Genomic DNA, 20,598 nt, shown 5'->3' with positions numbered 1-20,598 from the left:
TACTAAACTTACTGCTCTCGGGTAGGTGGATGGCCCGTTGATGTAGATCTATGCTATAACCGAGGCTATTAGCATTCGACTAGTCCCAATCTAGACACGGATACTCTTATGCCGCTCCTGTTCAGGCTAGGCTTAACCGCCCATCGAGCATGTTGGAATTCACCGTTTTTCCCCAGATTTTCACAATCACCCCAGGTACGGAGCACAATACGCCGCACTCCGCATTTGTACCACGTGTGTGTGATGAGATTGGACCACGCTCGTAAGACATGCAATCTTGCCACTCCATGGATGATATTTGCCATCTCCTCACATCTAGACTGGCACCTTTACCTCCACCTTTGTTCTATCGAACCTCTGCAAGCAAGAGGCCCAGTTCTGCCCCGCATCGGCGCTCACTATGTTCTGTACCTGTGAGTTTGGTGGTCTTTGATCATGATCCTCGACTGACTCTTGTGTTTCACAAGTCCAGGGCACTGTTGAGTCCTCGGACTCGGGCACTCTTAAAGAGTCAAAGCCCACTCGAGGTCTGCACGCATGCGGCAACTGCAAGCGGCGAAAGATTCGATGCGACGGCCGAAAACCGTGTAACCAATGCGAGTCGAGGAATTTACAGTCAAGATGCGTCTACACCCAACAGATTCAACGAGTTATGCCTACAAAGAGGTTCGTCCTTGACTCAATTGAAAAGAGTCATGTTATCTATGAGAAAACTCTAACGATTGTGACAGAACACTTGAGAACTTATCCAGAAGTCTCAAAGAACGCGATGCCATCTTGAACCGCCTTTTCCCAAATCACAGTATTCCGCAGTTGGCCTCGTTATCAGACCAGCAACTTCGTGAGGCCTTGTTACATGGATGTTCGACTGATAAAATCTTGCCGTCTCCTTCAGATAGCACCCCTCAAAGGTCTGTCACTCAAGACTCACAGTGGGACGAAGAAAGACGTGAGCGAGACCCCTTGCCTGCGGAAGCTGATGATGTCAACGCATTGTCCCTGCCGTTTGACCGACAGGCATCATATCTGGGCATTTCATCCATCAGAGCGGCACTTGCAGCGATGCTCCAGGTTCGGCCTCAGTTACGTGGCTTGCTAGCCTCTCGTCAGGCGAACATCAACAACAACATCGCCAGAAACGAGGAGGTTCGACCTTGCTATCATCCCTCCAGGACCCTGTTGGAATGTCCTCGCATAAAATGGAGCAGCAAGGGACAAGCACTGGTTGACGCTTACTTCCAGCGGATCCACATCTTTACACCGATGCTCGATGAAACCTCATTTAGGACAGATTACCTTGGCAGTCGACGTCAGGATCCGCCCTGGCTTGCTCTCTTGAATATGGTCTTGGCCATGGGTAGTATCGTCTCTAGCAAGTCGAGTGATCGGGATCATTGCAAGTACTACACCGAGGCCATGAGACACCTCGACCTTGGCGCATTTGGCAGCAGTCACATCGAAACGCTACAAGCCCTTGCTCTTGCTGGGGGTTACTATCTTCACTACATCAACCGACCTAATCGAGGCAATGCTATTCTTGGTGCAGCCTTTCGAATGGCGAGCGCCCTTGGTTTTCATCGAGAGCCTTCATATCAGGACGGAGACGGTGATCAGTATGAAGCAGCAGAAGTGAGGCGACGTACATGGTGGTCTTTGGTTTGTCTTGACACTTGGACGACAACGACCCTAGGCCGTCCCTCGTTTGGTCGTTTCTCTCCGTCCATTGACGTTCAGTTCCCGAAGCTCGGAAAGGACGGAGAAGAAAGGTTTCAGCAAGACATGGGAATGACAACACTTGTTGAGAACATTCGCTTTTGCATGATTGCAACTGAGATACAGGATAGCCTAGCTGTGACTCCAGTTCTCAATGCTGAAAATCGTGACCTTTTCGACGAGGCATTGGTCAATTGGCATATTCATCTACCCTCTATGCTTTCCAATGACCGAGACTGTGATGAACCGGTTCATCTTGCTCGGTGCATAATGAGATGGCGATACTGGAACTTGCGCATGCTTCTATATCGCCCAGCACTTTTAGATGCGACGACTAACCATCGAACGGACCAAGAGGCTGACCACGTCGCTATCGAGAAGTGCCAACAGTTTTCAAAGACAACCATTGAAGACATAGCCAAGACGTGGCTGAGCCATCAGATGTCAGGATGGAACGCAGTATGGTTCCTTTACCAGGCCGCCATGATACCACTCCTGAGCATGCTGTGGAAGCCTCAGAGTACTGTTGTCTCTGAGTGGCGTAATCAGGTCCAGACAGCTTTGGGGCTCTTTGAGGAGATGCAAAATTGGTCATTGACCGCACGTTGCAGTAAGGGAGTTGTGAGCCAGATTTTTGAAACAAGTTGCGATTTGATGCGCCAGGGACAACAGTCTTGCAATGAACTGGACATGAACGACAGTGAGTGCTTGGGTCAGGACTCATGTTTATGGGCTGATGGATTGGAGGTGGATGATGTATTGAACATGCTCTGTCAAGATTGGTCATGGGATACAAACTGCACGTGGATTGAAGATGGGTTTGTTGATGCATGACATTACTACTCTGTAGTTATCAGAAGTAAAATAAATGCATATTCTTGTTACAGTATAATATAAAGCAGTTAAATGTTTACACTATATTAAACTACTATATAGAATATTATAGATAAGAATTTACTCTTAAAGCGCTTTATCTTACATTATATCTCTTAATAATTAATAGTGCAGGTTAGGCTTATTAAAGAAGTATTATTAATAGCTAGTAACCTAAGTTCTATCTAAATGCTAATAAATATAATTTATATATTAAAGCTCTTACTTTTATATATAGCTTTATACTATTTACTAGTAGTAAGATCCCTTTATAGAGACTTCATTACATATTATAAGAGGTTTAACTATAATAATATAAATTTAATTTACTTATATAGCTAATATAAAGTATTAAATTATATCTTTTATTATAAAAAAGTACTGATATATTATTAAATAACGCTTATATCTTTACTAAATATAGCAGTAAATTTTTTAATAAAAAGAGACTTTATTACTTTTATTAATCTATTTAAGGATAATATGTTTTTCTTTTTTAGAAAGACTTACCTTTATTAATATGTAATAATAACTTAAGAAGTACTTACAACTTTCCCTCCCTTCTATCTTCTATATATTTCTTTTATTACCTTTTCTTCCTCTCTTACCTGTTCTTAGCTAGATAAAGGGCGCTAGCATGCCCTCTATCTAACCGTGACCCCTGAGGCTACCGCGCCCAGAGGCTTACGATTGCCTAATAACGGGCTTACCTTGCGGCTGCCGTTTATCAGCCGCGCCTGATCATCCTGCTGACAGGTAACGGGCTAGATTAGATGCGCCATTTTTGCCGTTGATATGCCGGATAGTGTGTGGTCTATTGACGTGTCTGCAGATTTGGATTTCAAGAGGAAGCCATAGTATTCTGCAATTAGTGTGTAGGTAAGTCCTAATTTCTCTAGCTCAGCACGTCCTGTGCCCCAGTAGGGGACTTTCGGGGCCTAAGGCCCCCCGGACGAAAAATATACATAACATAACATAACATAACATAACTATGTGATAACCGACCTTGGCGTGAATTGGGAGGCGTGTCATTGCCAGTAAAATGTCTCGCCGCACATTCTTGTATGCAATTGGCTATCGTGTACGTTCCAACCACAGACTTGTTGCTGCAAAGGAGTCGTCGCCAAGAACCTTGCTGTAGAAACGTGGTTGAGTTTCAGCACCTTGATACATCTTGTCGCGTTTAAACACCCCATTAATGTGTGCGCGCGTTTCTGGCGATACTTTGCTGCTGCACATTGGCGGCTTGGCGATGATTGTCGCATTGGCCTTCGATGTGTACCCACGGCCTGTCAGCCTGCGGCCAACCTCGAACCAGCCACTGGCCGCCCTGGATCGAAAGAACCGTGGACACATGACACCCTCTCTCCATGGTTTCTCGGGCCGTACATAAGCGTCATGTACTCTGGGCCTTCCGCGACCTTGGGGATTAGTCCAGGAGTGCTGAGTGGCATAGTGCTATTGAATCTTTTGGTCGTCCTTGAAAACAAGCTGGCATATTCGATATCCTCGCCCATCAGGTTGCGGGGAGTCAAGCTCTGGAATCGGAGGAATTGTAGGAGGTGGAAGCTTGAATTCATCGGTTAATTGCGATTGGTTCTTGATAATTCCTGGAAGATTATCGATAATTTCAGCTAATTGACGTCGTGCAGCTGGTGTCATAGAAATATGCCTGCTGCGCAAATGAGTGGGAACCTCATCTGCTATACAACCATAGTGACATGTCTGACACACTAATACCCGATAAGATTTGAAGTACACGAAAGGGCTGCGTTCTTCCATAGTAAGGAAGCATAGTTCAATGTTATCCTCCTGGAATAAAAGTAAAAGCTACAAATCTAGGTGCTATACGCGCTCATCGCGTCGCGTTCCTTACGTATGAGAGTAGCGAATTTTAATTGGCTTACAAAAATCAACTCTACCCATCAATAAATCCAACTCTACCCTATAAAGCGGGGCAAAGAATTCAATTCCACTACAATTAATTTTGTCATTAGCTACTAGATTGCTGTGAGAAGACTTACATAGATGTTCCTACAAGAATACACCTTTAAATATACTAAGAATATATAGTAAACACTTTAGAGCCTTGCCCCAAATCTGAGCATCCTCACTCATTCCACACCGATTTAGCAACCCTATGAACTTATCCTGGATATGCTCTAGGAATACATTTGAGCCTCAGCAAATACCGCCGCTTATCCTCTCCTGTTTGAGCCAGGCTATGGCCAATTCCAGGTTCCCATTCTTCTCGTATATCTTGGTAATGTCCTCCATTGTCCACACAGCACACTCATCGTGACACTGGGGATCTAGGTTAGGTCCGAAGGCTTCATTGAATCGCTCTTGGACGATATCGAAACAGATATCCAGAGCCGAAGCCCAATCGCCTTAATCCATGTAAATATGTTCCAGAAGCCGAGACATTCTCCGTTCTTGGAGGGAGCCTGGTCCAAGTGTGGTCCTAATATCCGCTAGAGCCCTGTTACACTCACGCAGTGCCCCGTCGTAGTCCCTACTACGGCGCAGCAAAGCAATTAGGCGCTTCTGGGATAATAGTCTGACCGGATTGGTTGGATCGAGATTGGCGCACAGGCGGTCCACAATACAGGTCAGTGCCCTCACAGACCAGTCCGTGGTATCCATGCCCTCATGTAGGCAGGAGAGAACGATCAGAATAGGACTTTCGCGAGATAGCTGGCGAAGAGCCAAGGAATGGAGATATAGAAGTAAGGTCTTGCGAACATCGGGGTTGCTGGCGGTGTTGACAGGTGATAGCGTGCTTAGGATCTCAATCAGGGCTGTGGAGGATCCTCGAGAGAATACATCGGCAGAGTGGGCGACGGTTGCCTTCTCAAGCAGTCTCCGGGCTTTTCGGAGGTCTGAAACTTTGAAGAAATAGATGCTGTCACTACAGTCCTTCCAAAGCCGTGGCAGCAGCAGTACCGGTGCTGCATCAAAGTTCCCCTTGGTGTAGTATGTACGAATGCTGAAGAGTACAAGATCCAAGTGGGAATTGCCAAAGCTCCCACTTGGTGTTTGAGGTAGGCTTGGACTTCGTCCTCGTTGTAGGCAGAAATCTAGCTGCCTTCTCTGTCGTTGCGTTGAGACAGACGGCAGTTTGTCTGACGAATCTGATGGCATGACGGCTGTGTGAGACGTTGTTTTGTTCTCTGTCAACATAGTTTTTCCAAGGCTGGTAGTCGACCCAGACATGGGGCTCTTCCTATAGTCACCAAGCATGGTGCTAGCCTGTGGATGCGTGAATGTGAGGCCGAGGTCCTTGACATCGGCAGTCAACGCGCCCAGCTGTGTCCCGATTTCAGCGAACCTCTGAGCCATCAGCGTGTCCATCGTGACTGCAAGTGTATGGGCCGCCACCTGTACTTGCAGTTCCACCACTGAAATCTCTCGCACCACATCAGTGTTGAGTCGTTTTAACCTCTCAAGTTTCCCCGAGATCTCCTTCTCCATCCTCAGTGACACGACAGAATTTCACAGCCGGCTTAAGGGTTTCCTCGTGGAAGGCGAGTTGCCGCCAAACTCGACCAGTGGTGATAGCAATTTGCAGACTTCGTCGGTTGCGTCCTGCAGAGAGGTGACGCTCCCGATCAGCCCGTACAAGCGGCTGAGGGACTTCATCGTCTGGAAGAATTCAGAATCAGGCTCCAATAGGTTGTAACAAATGTGCTCGACGTAATATGTCGACGTCTCGACTTCATCGAGGAGCCTCGCCAGTTTGTGAGGGACCTCTTGAAGGGTTTTCACCACCATGATGGCTTTGATGAGAGACTTGGCAGAGGCTTCGGCGAGCTGAAGGCCTGCCACCATCGCGCGACGGCCAGCACTTCAGCCATGATTGCACTTGGATATTCGCGGGTACGGACAGGACTGGCGATGCGATGGCGTCCGTGGAGGTGGTTGATTCGACCCGCCCTCTCAGTTGAGGCCCTTGGATCTTTATACCTCAAAGATCACCCCCGACGTGGCTGATGCTTATTTGCACTGCAGCAACGAGCGGGGTGGGATGGCCTACACAGCCTGTTTGAAAAGCTGCAACCGACGTGACGTGGCGCAATGCTGGGCGCCTGTTCTGGGCCATCTCCAATGCGATAACCGCCTTCAGATCCACTGGAACCCCTCCGTCTCAAGCCGGGCGCTTAGTCGTCACTTGTGTTCAACGAGACTCAACTGATGAAAACGAAATGGAAAAGAAAAAGGCAAGAAAACACAAATTGTATATCTCTATAGTAGGATTCGGTTAGTTCCTTGTCTTAAGCCTCTTTCAACCCCAGGATAGAAAAAGGCCAACACAGACCATGTCGTTACGTTTATTCAACCCCACCTGCAACAACCAGCGAGCCTGCCTTAAATTGGGGCTGTGTCCTCGCCAGCCGTGACGGAGCGCGGATATGTACCTCCCATTGGACGAGATCAGGCTCCCAAACTCCCGTGGCAGGTGCTGGGGGAAATTTACAAATGACTAAGCTAGCTACCTAAACTTCTTCCTTTTCCCTTTAGTTGCTCCCCCCTTTCCTCACCCCTTCATCTGCCGTACCTCGCTCGACCCCCTTGGCTTGGTCCAAGCCCTTCATTTATACCCATGTTTTCGAACACACTTCGCCGTAGATTTCCACTCGGCTTGGGTTTTTGCTCCGAATGCCGGAGGCTTGTGATTGTTGCTGATAATGGCGTTACTCAAGAACATCATCTAAATCTCGCAGAGTTGAAATCGTGCGCTGAGTCTGTGCAGCCGGCTCCCTGCCCTCTTTGTCGCTTGATGTGGGCATCCGTTCAGTCAGACATTGGGCCCGCCTATCGCAATCAGCTTCTTGAGACTTGGCCCCCCGGCCATGTCTTGCTGATAACAGGAATATTGAAAATGAAACAAAAGGATTCAATATCTATCTCGGTAGGCGAGCCAAAGGGAATCCATACCTACGATCACCACGTAACTGGTTCGATCGGCGTACTCTCGATCTCTGCAAACGAAGGTACAGTCCAGTCTTCCTACATGTATAAGTCCCCAAGACTAACAAGATACCTTTATCTAGGGTCCCATGAAAGTCGGGAGATTCAGGGGACTTTCGCAGAGCTGGACTGCCTAACCAGCCAGGCCGGCGACGCCCACAGCGAGCGCAGAAATCTGACAATAACGAGGTGGCTGGACCACTGTCGCCAGGCGCACGAAAGCTGCGAGGGAAAAGTGCCCCGCATCTTGCCGCCCAGGCTCGTCGATATCAGTGACTCGTCCAATATTAGACTGGTAGAAATGAACCGGGGAGAGAAGGGACGATACGTGGCCTTGTCTTATTGCTGGGGGGTCAAGACAAACGGCCAAAGCGTTCATCAGGTCAAGCTCAAGCAAGCCACGTTGAATGATCTGAAAGCTGGAATGGACCAGTCTCGGATGACTCGAACACACCTCGAAGGTATGCAGGTTGCCCGGGAGCTGGGCTACAGGTATATCTGGATCGACGCGCTGTGCATTATGCAAGACAACAAGAGAGACTGGGAACATTCAGCCCTCCTGGTCCCTGAGATCTACGGAAATGCCGAGCTGACAATCCTTGCGGGGAGAAGCGATAATAGCCGAAAAGGATTTGTCAATCTTGCAAAATGGTACAAGCCGATAGCACTACCTGTTGAAGTTCCGTACGCGATGCACCCGGACATGGTATACGAGTCATCCCAGAGGCGGACTTGTAGACTCCACTTGCCAAGGAATCAGAACCTTGGCCCAGCTTACCGGCGGGCCTGGTGTTTCCAAGAATTCATGCTGAGTCGGCGAGTCATCGCATTTGGCATGGAGCAACTCATGTTCAAGTGTCGAGAAAACATTTCGTTTGAGGATTTCTTCCAAGAGTCATTGGAACTAAGTCAGACAATCCCATTTGAGATGGAGTTGACGCGCGACCTGGTAGTGTTTGAGTGTCCCGAGAAACGCTGTGCTTCGAGGGGTTGGTCATTTCCCACTGACCGCAGGGACAAGGGCAAACAAACTGTATGCTCAGAGCAACGTCACTCAATGGAGTCAGCCTTGAGCGAGTGGCACACCATCATGAGGATCTACTCAACCCGAAATATCTTTGATCCGTTCGACTGTTTTGCTGCACTCGCCGGTGTGGCCAGGCGATACGAAAAGGCACTGGTGTGGGCAACCCGCGCCAAACCCAGGTACCTGGCAGGGATGTGGGAAACAAAGGAGTTCTTTCGAGAACTCTTGTGGAAAAGTTCTGAGGGGCCACTGAGAAGGCCTCGGAAAGGGCAGTTGCCTCAACCCTCTGAGGTCATCGAAAGGGCGCCTTCGTGGTCATGGATGGCTCTCGAGGGATCCATCGAAGTGTCTCGCCCGAATGCATACGAGAAGCCACAGCCCTGCTGTTTCCCTGCAGACGATACGGGCGCCTGGGCCCCAAGGGATTGGGGAATTGATTTGGCTTTGGAAGAAGCTATCCGGGCTACTTTACCTTTCAGTATCGAAGTCAGGGGTCGTCCCCATCGGGTGGTACTCTCGGCAGTGCCTATGCGATCTGTTGAAAATATTTTCGAGGCCGCGCTAGGATATGGCTATGAACCACCTTCGGGACGTGCCTATTCTATTGTTCGTCGGCCATTGTACGAGCGTCTAATACACCAGGGCGTGGTATTGAGAGACGGGGACCCGCCCATCAACTGGCCGTTTGATATACCTATCGCTATAGGGCTATTGGACATCGAGGGAGAAGATACTACAGAGCTTTGGGCCCTACCCATAGCCTTGCACAGTGTTTTGAAGGTGCCACACGAGGGTCTGCTGCTTTCAAAAAAGGCAAATGGAGCCTTTCGCCGTGTCGGAGTATTTTGGGTTCGACAAGCTGAGATTTTCTATCACACAGAGGAGCAGGTTATCTCAATTGAGTAGTAGTATAAATTAAATCAGTAGTCTATTTTTATTTAATATTGTTTATAGGGATTAATAATAGGTTTAGGTTTTCGGTTTTTAGTTATGTTTAGAAGGGCCCAGCCAACCAGACCGCAAATAAAATAAATAGCTAATTATATTATAGATAAAACAAGCAGTCTCTACTTAGCAAGCTTAATTTTATAACAGTTAGGTCTAACTGTATTAAATTAAGCCATATTTAGGTTTATTATTAGCAGATTATATAGGGTATAATATTAAGTGGTTATTAAAGTATTATATCTCTTAATTGTAGATTTAATATTTATTAAATTAAGATTAATATAAAGAAGTTTTATTAATAGCTAGTAAGTTAAGTTAAAGGAAATATAAATAAATATAAACTATATATTACTATTTATAAGGTATTTATTAATATTCTTATTAAAGATTTAAATATTAATCTTTTAGTATTAAATTAATATTATAATATTTTAGTTTTATTTTTATTAATTAAAATAAAAAGACTAAAAAGGATTTATTTAATTTATTTATAATTAATAATAATTATAGAGAAAATTATAAAGTATATATAATATAGTTATAAGGGTTATAATAAAGCTTTAAAAAGAGACTTTAAAAGTAAGTTATTTTTTTAAGAAATTTATATTATAGATATTACTATTTTATATAATATATTTAATAATTAAAGCCAAAAGCAGCTTATTAAGATATTAATATATCTTTATAGCTATTATTAATAAGATTATTATATTAAGTTTAATTAAAATATAAATATAATAATAAATAAAATATATAAAAATAAATAGTTAATACTATTTAGCTTTACCTTTTATTAAGCTTAAGCTGTTTAATATAATAGCCTTAATTTATTAATAATTAATAATAACGTAATTAATAAGTAAGTAACCTAGACAAGCAAGTGACCTAAAAATCCCTTACCTTATAACATTTCTATTTAAGTAGATAATTATTAATAACTTAATATATTATAGCCTTTAAATAAAGTTAGAATACTTCTTGCCTTTTAGGCCCTTTAAAATAACCTAAAATTAAGTATATAATAGGTAGCGACTAGATATAAGGTTTACTACTATATCTTATAATACTATTAAAATAGTATTTAATTGCAATATAATTCTATTTTAGATTTATAAAAACTATTTAATTTAGAGAAGTAGATAATAATTTACTTTATTTTTAATTTAGATTTATAAGGATTTCTTTTATAATTATATTTTATAAAAGAAATAGCTAATTCTCTACTAGCTAACTGTAATATATTACCTATTAATAAGTATTAGGCTTATAACTTTATAAAGTAATAACTAAAGCTAAAGATATATTTATTTTAGAGATATAACTATTAGAGAGCTAAATATAAAGATTTAACTATTATTTATAGCTGGTTTAAGCTTATTTAAAATATAATTATAAAGTATAGTATTTAATTAAATAATATCTAGAACTTTAATAAGACTGGCTTTATAATAGGCCTTATTATAGCTAGAATAGCTATTATAGGTTTAGAAATATAAAGAAGGCTAAAATTAATATAGCCTAAAAACTAAAAATAGATTATTATAATTTAAGTAATTAATATAGAAGGTTAAGTAATTATACTATTTATTATTAATATAGGCTAATATTACCTTATTAATTAATATTAAAAATATAACCTTTTATTAAATTAGGTTATTATAATAAGCTAAAATAGATAGATAAATAATAAATTAGGTCTTAAGTAACTAAAGTATTTTAATTAATTTATAATTAATTAATTAATTAGTCTTTATTATCTCTTACTTTTTAATAGTTATAAAAGCTATTATTTAGCCAATTTTAAGAAATATTATAAGGAAAATAAAATTATTATACTTTATATACTGGCTTATATATCTTATTTACTTTAGCCTCTTAATATTAAGTACTTTAGGCTATTAAAAAAAGCTTATAGTTAAGAAATAAAGTATTTAATTAAATAATTTATAATTTATATTTTTAAAATTAAATTCTTTTCTACCTTTTATATTATATTTAAAGCTATCTTTATAGAAAGTAATATTTAAAGAGGTTTTAAAGAAGCTAGGCTTATTTCTTTTAACCTAATAACTATAATCTTAAAGCTTAATATATAGCTATAGACCTTAATGCCTACTAAAGAGGCTACTTAATGTGACGGTTATGATAAGCATTTTAGGGTAAGAGGTCTAGCCTTATTGGTGGGGTCAGAAGGCTGTCTGTAGTAACAGACATAAAGGGATAGATTTCCCTTAATATCTTAGTATTATTATACTTTTTTAGACTAAATTTTATACTTTTTATCCTTATATTTAATATTATTAAACTAATTACTTAATTACCTATTTAATAATAAAGACCCTATTTTAATTAAACTTTTATAGCTATCTGCACTTAGCTTATAATTAAGGCTATTAAAAGTTATTATCCTTTTGCAGTCTTTTTCCTTATTGTTACTCTTTACCTTTAAATTAGTTCTTAAAACCTAGAAAATCCTCTTTATTAATAGTTACTACCTAAAGGGATTTTAAAACTAACTAATTAAATAGAAAGGAAGGCACTTTTATATTACTAAAAGTTATAAATATACTAAAAAAAGAAGGCATTAAAATAAAAAGATATAAGGTAAGAGGCTATAATAATAATAAAAATAATAACCTACTTATAGAAATTATAAATAGTAATAAATCTTTTAGTTTTTAAGCTAAAAGCAATAATACTAAATATCTTATAAGTATAAAAGGCAATATTATAATTATAGAATTAAGATTATTTTATGCCTTTATTTTATAGAATAAGGATTTTATATTTTAATAAATAAAAGGGAATAGCCTTAACCTAATAGTATTATAATATAGCTATAGTATCCTTAAGGGATACCTACTTTAGAAATAAAGTTTTTTAGGGTCTTTATATTAAGATTAAGACCTAAAGAGCTATTTCCTTTAAGGAGGCTAAGACTAATAATACCTTAAAATTCTAGTAAAATACCTTTTAGAACTATCTAATTAAAAGGTCTTTAAGAGCAGTACTATAAGATATTTTTATATTAGTAGTATTCTAGACCTTTATAAAAGACCTAACTATTATAATAATAATTAAGATAATAGTTTTATAGAAAATAGATAAAAAAGATATCCTTTTAATCTCTTATAGAAAGGAAATACTTATAGAAAACTTATAAAGATATTTTAAATTAATTAATTAATTAATACTAGCTATAATAAGCTTATTTAATACTGCCTTAACCTTTAAAGATATAGAAATTTAGTCTATAAAGCCTATAACTTTACTAACTTAAACTGGCAGTATAATTATAGCCTTTACTATAATTAATAATTAATTCTATATCTTTATTAAAGCATTCTATAAATAGTATAGAGAATATACTATTATTAATTAAGTTTCTCTATATAAAGAAACCTTTTTTAAGGAAAATATTATAAAGTACCTTTACTATTTTAAGTATTATATAGATAATACTAATATCTTACTAAAGAAATATACTATAACCCTTAAGACCTTTATTATAAAGTCTCTTATAGGTAATATCTATTATACCTATAAAAGATATACTTAAAAGGAAGCTAAAAAGAACCTAAAGGAGATCTTTATAGCTAAAGATAATATAGCTATAAATAGCCCTAAAGTTAGGCTTAAGAAACTTAATTAAGAATGGCTTCTTAATAACTATCTCTAAATAATTGAATAGTTAACCTACTACTAGTTTAAGTTTAAGAAACTTAAAAAGGAATATAAATTAATAACTATTTAATTTAAAAATATCCTTAATATAATTTACTAAAATATTTTAAATAAAGTCTCTCTATAGTATAAGAAAGGGTAGGATAATATATAAAATATACCTTATAGCTAACTTACTTAAATAATTAAATTAATTATTAGTAATAAGATTATTAAGGCTAAGAATTATTAATACCTTAAAGAAGATAAAAAAGATAGGCTTTAAGATTAGGCTTAAAAGATCCTAAAGTTAAGGATAGCAGTAAAAATACCTATTAAAATAATCCTAAAAAAAGACTAAAAGTCTATAATAAATACCTTAATAGATAAATTAATTACTTTATTTAAGGAGATATAAGTTAATTTAGCTAAAAAAGTAAAAAATAAAATTAAAAAGATATTTAAAATACTTTAAGTATAGATAGATAAAAAGCTTATAAACTAAATAATAAGTTAGCCTTAATATATAACTATTTAAACTTATTTTATAGCTATAGATCTAACTAATTAAATAAAAGAAAAGTTTAATATATATATTAATATAAATTATACTAATTAGGGCTAATAATATTTATATTAATATTATATTAAAAAAGGCTATTTCCTAAAAAGGTACTATAATCTAAAGTTTAATAGAAAGAATAGTATAGCTAATTATAATATATTAAGCAGTATAGCCTAAATAGATTATTATAAAAAGCCAGTCTTAAGCTATTTAATCTATAAGGCAAAAGCTAATTTTAGTATTAAAAAACTAATTTATATTTAGATTTTATACTTTCTTAAGTCCTTCCTTTATAGAAATACTAAATATATAACTATATATAATAATATAAAAATTAGTTAGAATATAAAAAGAAGGGTTTTAAATACTATTTAAAAGTATTTAAATAAAAAGCCTAATCTTAATCCTTATAAACTCCTATATACCTACCCTAGCAGTAATACCTATTTATTAGTAGATATTATAAATAAAATATATAATAATATTTAGCCTTAAGCTATTAAGTTAGCCTAAATAAATTTTATTATATTTAATAAATACCTAAATATAATACTAAATAATTAGAAATCTAAGCCCTTTAAGATTTAAATTTTTAATATTAATATAAATATAAATACTAGAAAGTAAGTTTATATTAAAGATAAGGAAGAGGTTTAGGCTATAGAAGTCCTAAAGAGATAAACTATAAAGAAAGACTTAAGAAGTCTTAGTCTTTTTAGGCAGGAAAAAGGACCTAAAGGATTAAATGATTTTAAGGCTTATTAAAACTAAATTTATATTTAAATAAAGGCAGATATCTATTTTAAGAAGATTAGACTAACTATTTCTAATATAGTAATACTTAACCTATAGCTAAATAAAGATATTACTAAAAGAATAGAAAATATAGTAAATAGTATTATTAAGGTCTTATATTAAATAGTTAAGGAAATAAAAACTAATTAAAGAACTTTCTAACCTACTTTATCTTTTATAAATATAATTTAATTTATAGGCTAAGACTATAAAAAGAATTACTAAAACCTAATAGATAAAATAGCTAAAATTAGCATTAATATTAACTCTATTTACTTTAAAACTAGCAGTAAAGAAGTAAATAATTAATTAAATAGGTATATTTAAGGCAATAAAGAACCTAAATTAAAGAAAGGGGAGTATATAGTTATTAAAAATAAAAGTATTTCCTATAAGATTTAATAAGTAATTTAAATTACTAACTAAAGTAAAATACTATAACTAATTAATAATAAAAAACTAAAAGATTTAATAGTAAATAACCTTAATTTAGACCTCTACCTTTAAAATAGTAATAAGTTAATAGCATAAAGATAAAAGCTACTTAAGATTATAGTTAGACTTAATAACCCTAATAGTAAGGTTATAAAGGCTATAGTAAATATTAGATTTAAAGGGAATATTATTTTTAAGAAAGTTATAAAAAACTATAAGCTAAAAATAGTAAATATTAAAGCTATAATATTATCCTATATAGGCAATAAGCTTAAAATAATAGGCTAAGTAAAAGCTAAAATATATTTAGTTAATATTTAAGTCTTTTAATATTTCTTTATTGCCTTAACTAAAGTAATAGTACCTTTTATTTTAGAAATGCCTTTTATAAAATTAATATAAATAATATTTAACTATTTATTATAAGATAGATTAATATTACTAATCTGCCAGTTAGGCAATATAAAGTTTATTATTTTTATAGTAGGATTAATTAAATAGGAGTTAGTATAGATTAAAATTAAAAAATTTATTAATTTAAAATAAATATTAACTCTTTTATTAAGCTAGAGGTTAAAAATATATTAGGCTTAAAGGAAGATAATAACTAATTAATATTTAGGCTAATAAGCTAGAAATCTATTAAAGAGGTTATTAGATTAATTATTAAGGAAAGTATAAAGCAGTATAAAGAGATCCTTAAGGCTACTTTTAATAAGATTAGGCAGTATATAAATAAGGCTATTAAAAAAAGGAGAAAAGAGAAGCTAGATAAAAGTAAGAAAAAAGAAATAACTAATATTAAAGTTAATATAATATATAAGCAAAAAGAGGTAAAGATCTATCTTATAGATAATATACCTTTAGATAATTTTATTTTAAATAGTAATCCCTTCTAAAAGAAGAAGAAATAAATTAAGATTAAAGACTTATTAAATATTATAGTAAAGTATATTAAGTAAATTACCCTTAAGTTCTTTAAGATTAAATAAGGTTATTAATTAAAAGAAAAAAGGCTTTTAGTATTAAAAGATTAGGTAAGTAATATATTAATAAATATAGAATTAGATATATTTCTTAAGGTAATATATAATTAAGAGGCAGCCTTAATATAAAACTTCTTAAAGTATAGATAGCTTAATTTAATTATAGCTCTTCTATAAGTCCTAAAGGTAGTTCTATATAAAGTATAGTAAGTAAGAGATATCCTAATCCTTAAGAGTTATAAGGCAGTAGTTATTAGGTTATTAAAGGAGTGACTTATATATAAAGTATTAAAGAAATTCTATAATACCTATTAAAATGCCTAGTTTTTAATTATTAAAAAAGATAGTAATTTCTATTTAATTAATTTTATAACTTTAATAAATAAGGTAACTATAAGGAATAGCTTATTGCTACTATATATAAATAAGTTTTTAACTGACTTTACTATATATAAGGTTATTTTATTATTAAATTTCTTTTTAGGATATAATTATACTGGCCAGTTAGGGTTAGGTTTTTAGGAATCTTAGGGCATTAACGGCCTACAGGGGGGGTTATGCTATTATAGGTTTTATAGCGCTTCCTAGCATTATATATTTAATTAATGGCAGCTATTATATATTTAATACTGGCTAGCTATTATATATTTAATACTAGCCAGCTATTATATATTTAATACTAGCCAGCTATTATATATTTAATACTAGCTAGCTATTATATATTTAATACCGGCTAGCTATTATATATTTAATACCAGCTAGCTATTATATGTTTAATACCGGCTAGCTATTATATATTTAATACTAATTAATTATTATATATTTAATACCAGCTAGCTATTATATATTTAATAATACCCCTTACTATTATATATTTAATTTAATCTAGCCTATTTCCCTTTAACTTAACCTTTTAGTTTTAATTAATTATTATAAATCTTTACCTTATTTTCCTTACTGCTATTATTACTACTATTTATATAATTTATATTTCTTTATTAATAATATCCCCCTATAGTAGATTATTAAGAGGCTAGTGCTATTTTAGGCTAACTGTTCCCTTTACTCTTTAAGTCCTTAATAAAGCTATATAGAGATCTATTTATACTTAGCAGATCTAAAATAGATATCTTTTATAAGCTATATAGATTGCCGTTTATAGCTATTTAAACTTTAGGGACTTTTATATTAAGGTTATAATTAATAGACTTTAGGATAGGCTTAATAATATATATCTTTACTATTTTATAGATTTTTAATAATTAAGGAATCTTATCTATAATAGTATATACTATAGTATAGAACTTATCCTCCTTTTTAATTCTATTAGTTATTATATAGATTTTATTATAGTATATTAAGATACTTCTAGAAATAAAGATATAAATATTAATACTAAAGATATTTACTATAACTATTAGCTATTATTAGGTATAAATCCTTTTAATTAGGTTACCTTTTAGAATTTAAAGCTTCTTACTAAAATATTTACCTATTTTTATAAAAAAGGCCTGCCCTATATTAATATCTATTTTATTCTTATTAAGAAAGTCTTTAATATCTTTATTTATTTTTACTATAAATAGGCTTAATTAGCAATCCTATTTATAAATAAGTAATACCTTTATATTAATTAGTTAGATATCCTCAACTATTAATAAATTAAGGCTATTATATTAAATAGCCTAAACCTAATAAAAGGTAAAGCTAAATAATATTAACTACCTATCTTTATATATTTTATTTACTACTATATTTATATTTTAGTTAAGGTTAATAAGGTAATATTATTATTAGTAATAGCTATAAAGATATATTAATATATTAATAAGCTGCCTTTAGCCTTAGTTGCTAAATATATTATGTAAGATAGTAGTACCTATAATGCAGATCTCTTAAGAGGATAACCTACTTTTAAAGTCTCTCTCCTAAAGCCTTTAAGTAATAGCTAGGGTATTAAAAGCTATATAAGCCTCCTTAAAATAGTTCTTAAGTCTAGTCTTTATTTATAATGCCTTTACTAAAATAATTAGCTTTTTATCTCTACCTAAGACCTACTTTAGCCTTTATAGACCTTTACCTAGATATATTATAATAGGTTTACTATTAGTCTATAAGACCTATAAGACCTATAAGACTGGCAGGAAAATAGGGTTAGTAAAAGGTTATAAGGGAATATTACTGCCTCTATTATTGCCTCTATAGTAATCTCCTATATACAGTAAGACCTAAATAGATTCCTTAAAGAGCTAAATACCTCTTAAGACTGTATCTAGAGAAAGAAGTAGCCTCTCTATATAACTTATATTATAGCTATTAGTCTCTATATTAGCCTCTTTATTATAGCCTAGAATATAGCGCTTAGTAATATTATAGGCCTAATTACTTAATATACCTCTCTTCTAAAGGCCTATAGATTAGTTATTAAAAAACTTCTTAAGCTTTTTCTTATATTTAAGGATAGTTTCTCTATCCTTTTTATCCTATTCCTTAAAGGGTAATAATATATATTATCTTAATAAGCCAGTAATATCTATACTTAAAATATACTAAAAAGTAAAGGCTAAAAGAAAGCTTAATAGCAGGCTACTTTAAATACTAATATTAAAATATTATTATTTAAGGTAAAGTATTTTCTGTAAGATAGGCTAATTAGACCTAATATTTAATATATTAAGGTTATTAGCAATAATAATTAAATATATATCTAAAGACACTAATATACCCTTATTATATATAATAGCTATACTACCTTAGCTATCTAGAGTATAGTATAAGGATAATCTAACTATTCTAGCTTAAAATAAATCTCTAGTATAGTTAAAAAGATAGGCATATTTAATTAACCTAGCTATATTAAAAGCTAGAACTATTAACCTTTTTTAGCTTGCCAGTACTATATTATTAATTTAGTAATTAATTATTATAAGTCTTTCTTATTATCTTTTTCTTTTAGCTTTTATAGATATAAATAAAAGATAAAATAGAAAAGGGTTTATTAAAATAAAGAGAGAAATATATTTATAAGCTTATAACACTATAAAAGTATATTATATAATAAACCCTATTTAAATAATTATAATTAGCTAGTTAAAAATACTCTTAAATATATAATATTATATTAAAGTGCCTAAAGGTATACTTTAATAAACTAAAGGCTATTATACTATTAAGATATATAACTAATAAGCACTTAAGGAGATAATAAGGTTTAAAGGCAATTTCTTATATTATATAGAATTTTACTAAATAAATTTAATATTATAGAGAAATTTTAAAATAGTAAAGACTTAATTTATTATAAAATATATCTAGCATTTATCTATTCTATTTTTAACCTTAAGCTTAAAAATAAATTTATATAGACCCTTTACTTATCTATTATATATAATCTAAAGAGTCTTTACTTTATATCTCTATAATAGCTCTAGAATGCCAGAAAGCTAAAGGCAAGCTAAAAATATAATTTAGATTTAAGAGAAAAGGTATTTCTTTATTCTATATATCTCTATTAGGCCTCTATTATAGCTAAAGTTAAAAGCCTATTATATAATACTTTTTACTAACCTTACCTCTATATATTACTTCTAAAAGAAAAGTAGATTTAAAAGAGCTAAGCTTTAGTATTAATAGTTATACCTCTCTAGCTAGTAGCATTAAAAACCCTATTAAAATAAATACTATATTCCCTAAGTAATTATTATTATCTTTAGAGTTATATACCTTACTATTAACTATTAAGTCCTTAAGGAATAGCAGGTTATAATAAAGGAGATATCTAAATTAATAGCACCTCTTTAAATCTCTAGTTCTATAGTATTATAATAGAGAAGATAATATATTAATTAAGCTAGCTAAAAAAGATAATAAGGTATACTATATATACCTAAAGTATAATTTAGGTAAGATACTTACTTTATTAATAGTATAATTACTTTATTAATATACTGCAGATATATTAATATATAATATAAAGTAAGCCAATCCTAATACTGCAGATATATTAATATATAATAAGTAAGCTAATTTTAATACTATAGATATACTAATATATAATAAGTAAGCCGATCTTAATACTGCAGATATACTAATATATAATAAGTAAGCCAATCTTAATACTGCAGATATACTAATATATAATAAGCAAGCCAATCCTAATATTATAGAACTTCTAATATATAATAGTAAGTAAGCTAACTGCATTCTTACTAAACTTCTAATATATATTAAAATCTATAACTAGATTAAGGAATAAGGCCTAAATAAAAGAAAGAAACTGGCTTAATAGATTACCTATATCCTTACTGCCAGTTTAGTATTATATTTAGTAGATTAATATTAAGATTAAAATATATTATACCTTAAAACCTACTACTGCTATTTATATCTATATAAGATATATATTAGGTCTAGTGCTAGCAGCAGTTTATATTCCTTTATTAAGTAAGTAAAATAGTTATAATAGTTTGGCCTAAAATAGGCTATCTGCCCCCTTAATGCTTCTATTATAGGCCTTAATTGCCACTAGCTGCCTATAGCTAGCTAGCTTAAGGCCTAATTTATAGGCTAGCCTAAAAATAGAGACTAATTAAATATAAAAGTCTGCCTCTATTAAGATATTA

The 20,598-nt window shown here is 33.5% G+C and overlaps 3 protein-coding genes across 3 annotated transcripts; 2 read left to right on the top strand and 1 right to left on the bottom strand.

The window, feature by feature from the left end:
* Nucleotides 1-400: 400 nt before the first annotated feature.
* FPRO_10205 (uncharacterized protein) lies at nt 401-2,547 on the top strand (the record flags this gene model as incomplete). The annotated part of the gene is made up of 3 exons (XM_031231141.1): nt 401-413; nt 468-666; nt 732-2,547. 3 exons carry the CDS (start codon nt 401-403, stop codon nt 2,545-2,547), a joined length of 2,028 nt encoding a protein of 675 aa, XP_031081208.1.
* Nucleotides 2,548-4,767: 2,220 nt separating this feature from the next.
* On the bottom strand, nt 4,768-6,417 carry FPRO_10204 (uncharacterized protein; the record flags this gene model as incomplete). The annotated part of the gene is made up of 3 exons (XM_031231140.1): nt 4,768-4,976; nt 5,082-6,061; nt 6,086-6,417. 3 exons carry the CDS (start codon nt 6,415-6,417, stop codon nt 4,768-4,770), a joined length of 1,521 nt encoding a protein of 506 aa, XP_031081207.1.
* A 772-nt stretch (nt 6,418-7,189) lies between these two features.
* FPRO_10203 (uncharacterized protein) lies at nt 7,190-9,490 on the top strand (the record flags this gene model as incomplete). Its single annotated transcript, XM_031231139.1, has 1 exon — nt 7,190-9,490. One exon carries the CDS (start codon nt 7,190-7,192, stop codon nt 9,488-9,490), a length of 2,301 nt encoding a protein of 766 aa, XP_031081206.1.
* Nucleotides 9,491-20,598: the final 11,108 nt, after the last annotated feature.

This window comes from Fusarium proliferatum (genome assembly GCF_900067095.1).
Source record: "Fusarium proliferatum ET1 genome assembly, contig: FPRO_scaffold005, whole genome shotgun sequence".
Lineage (NCBI taxonomy): Eukaryota > Fungi > Ascomycota > Sordariomycetes > Hypocreales > Nectriaceae > Fusarium > Fusarium proliferatum.
This window is presented reverse-complemented; position numbering and strand designations above follow the sequence as displayed.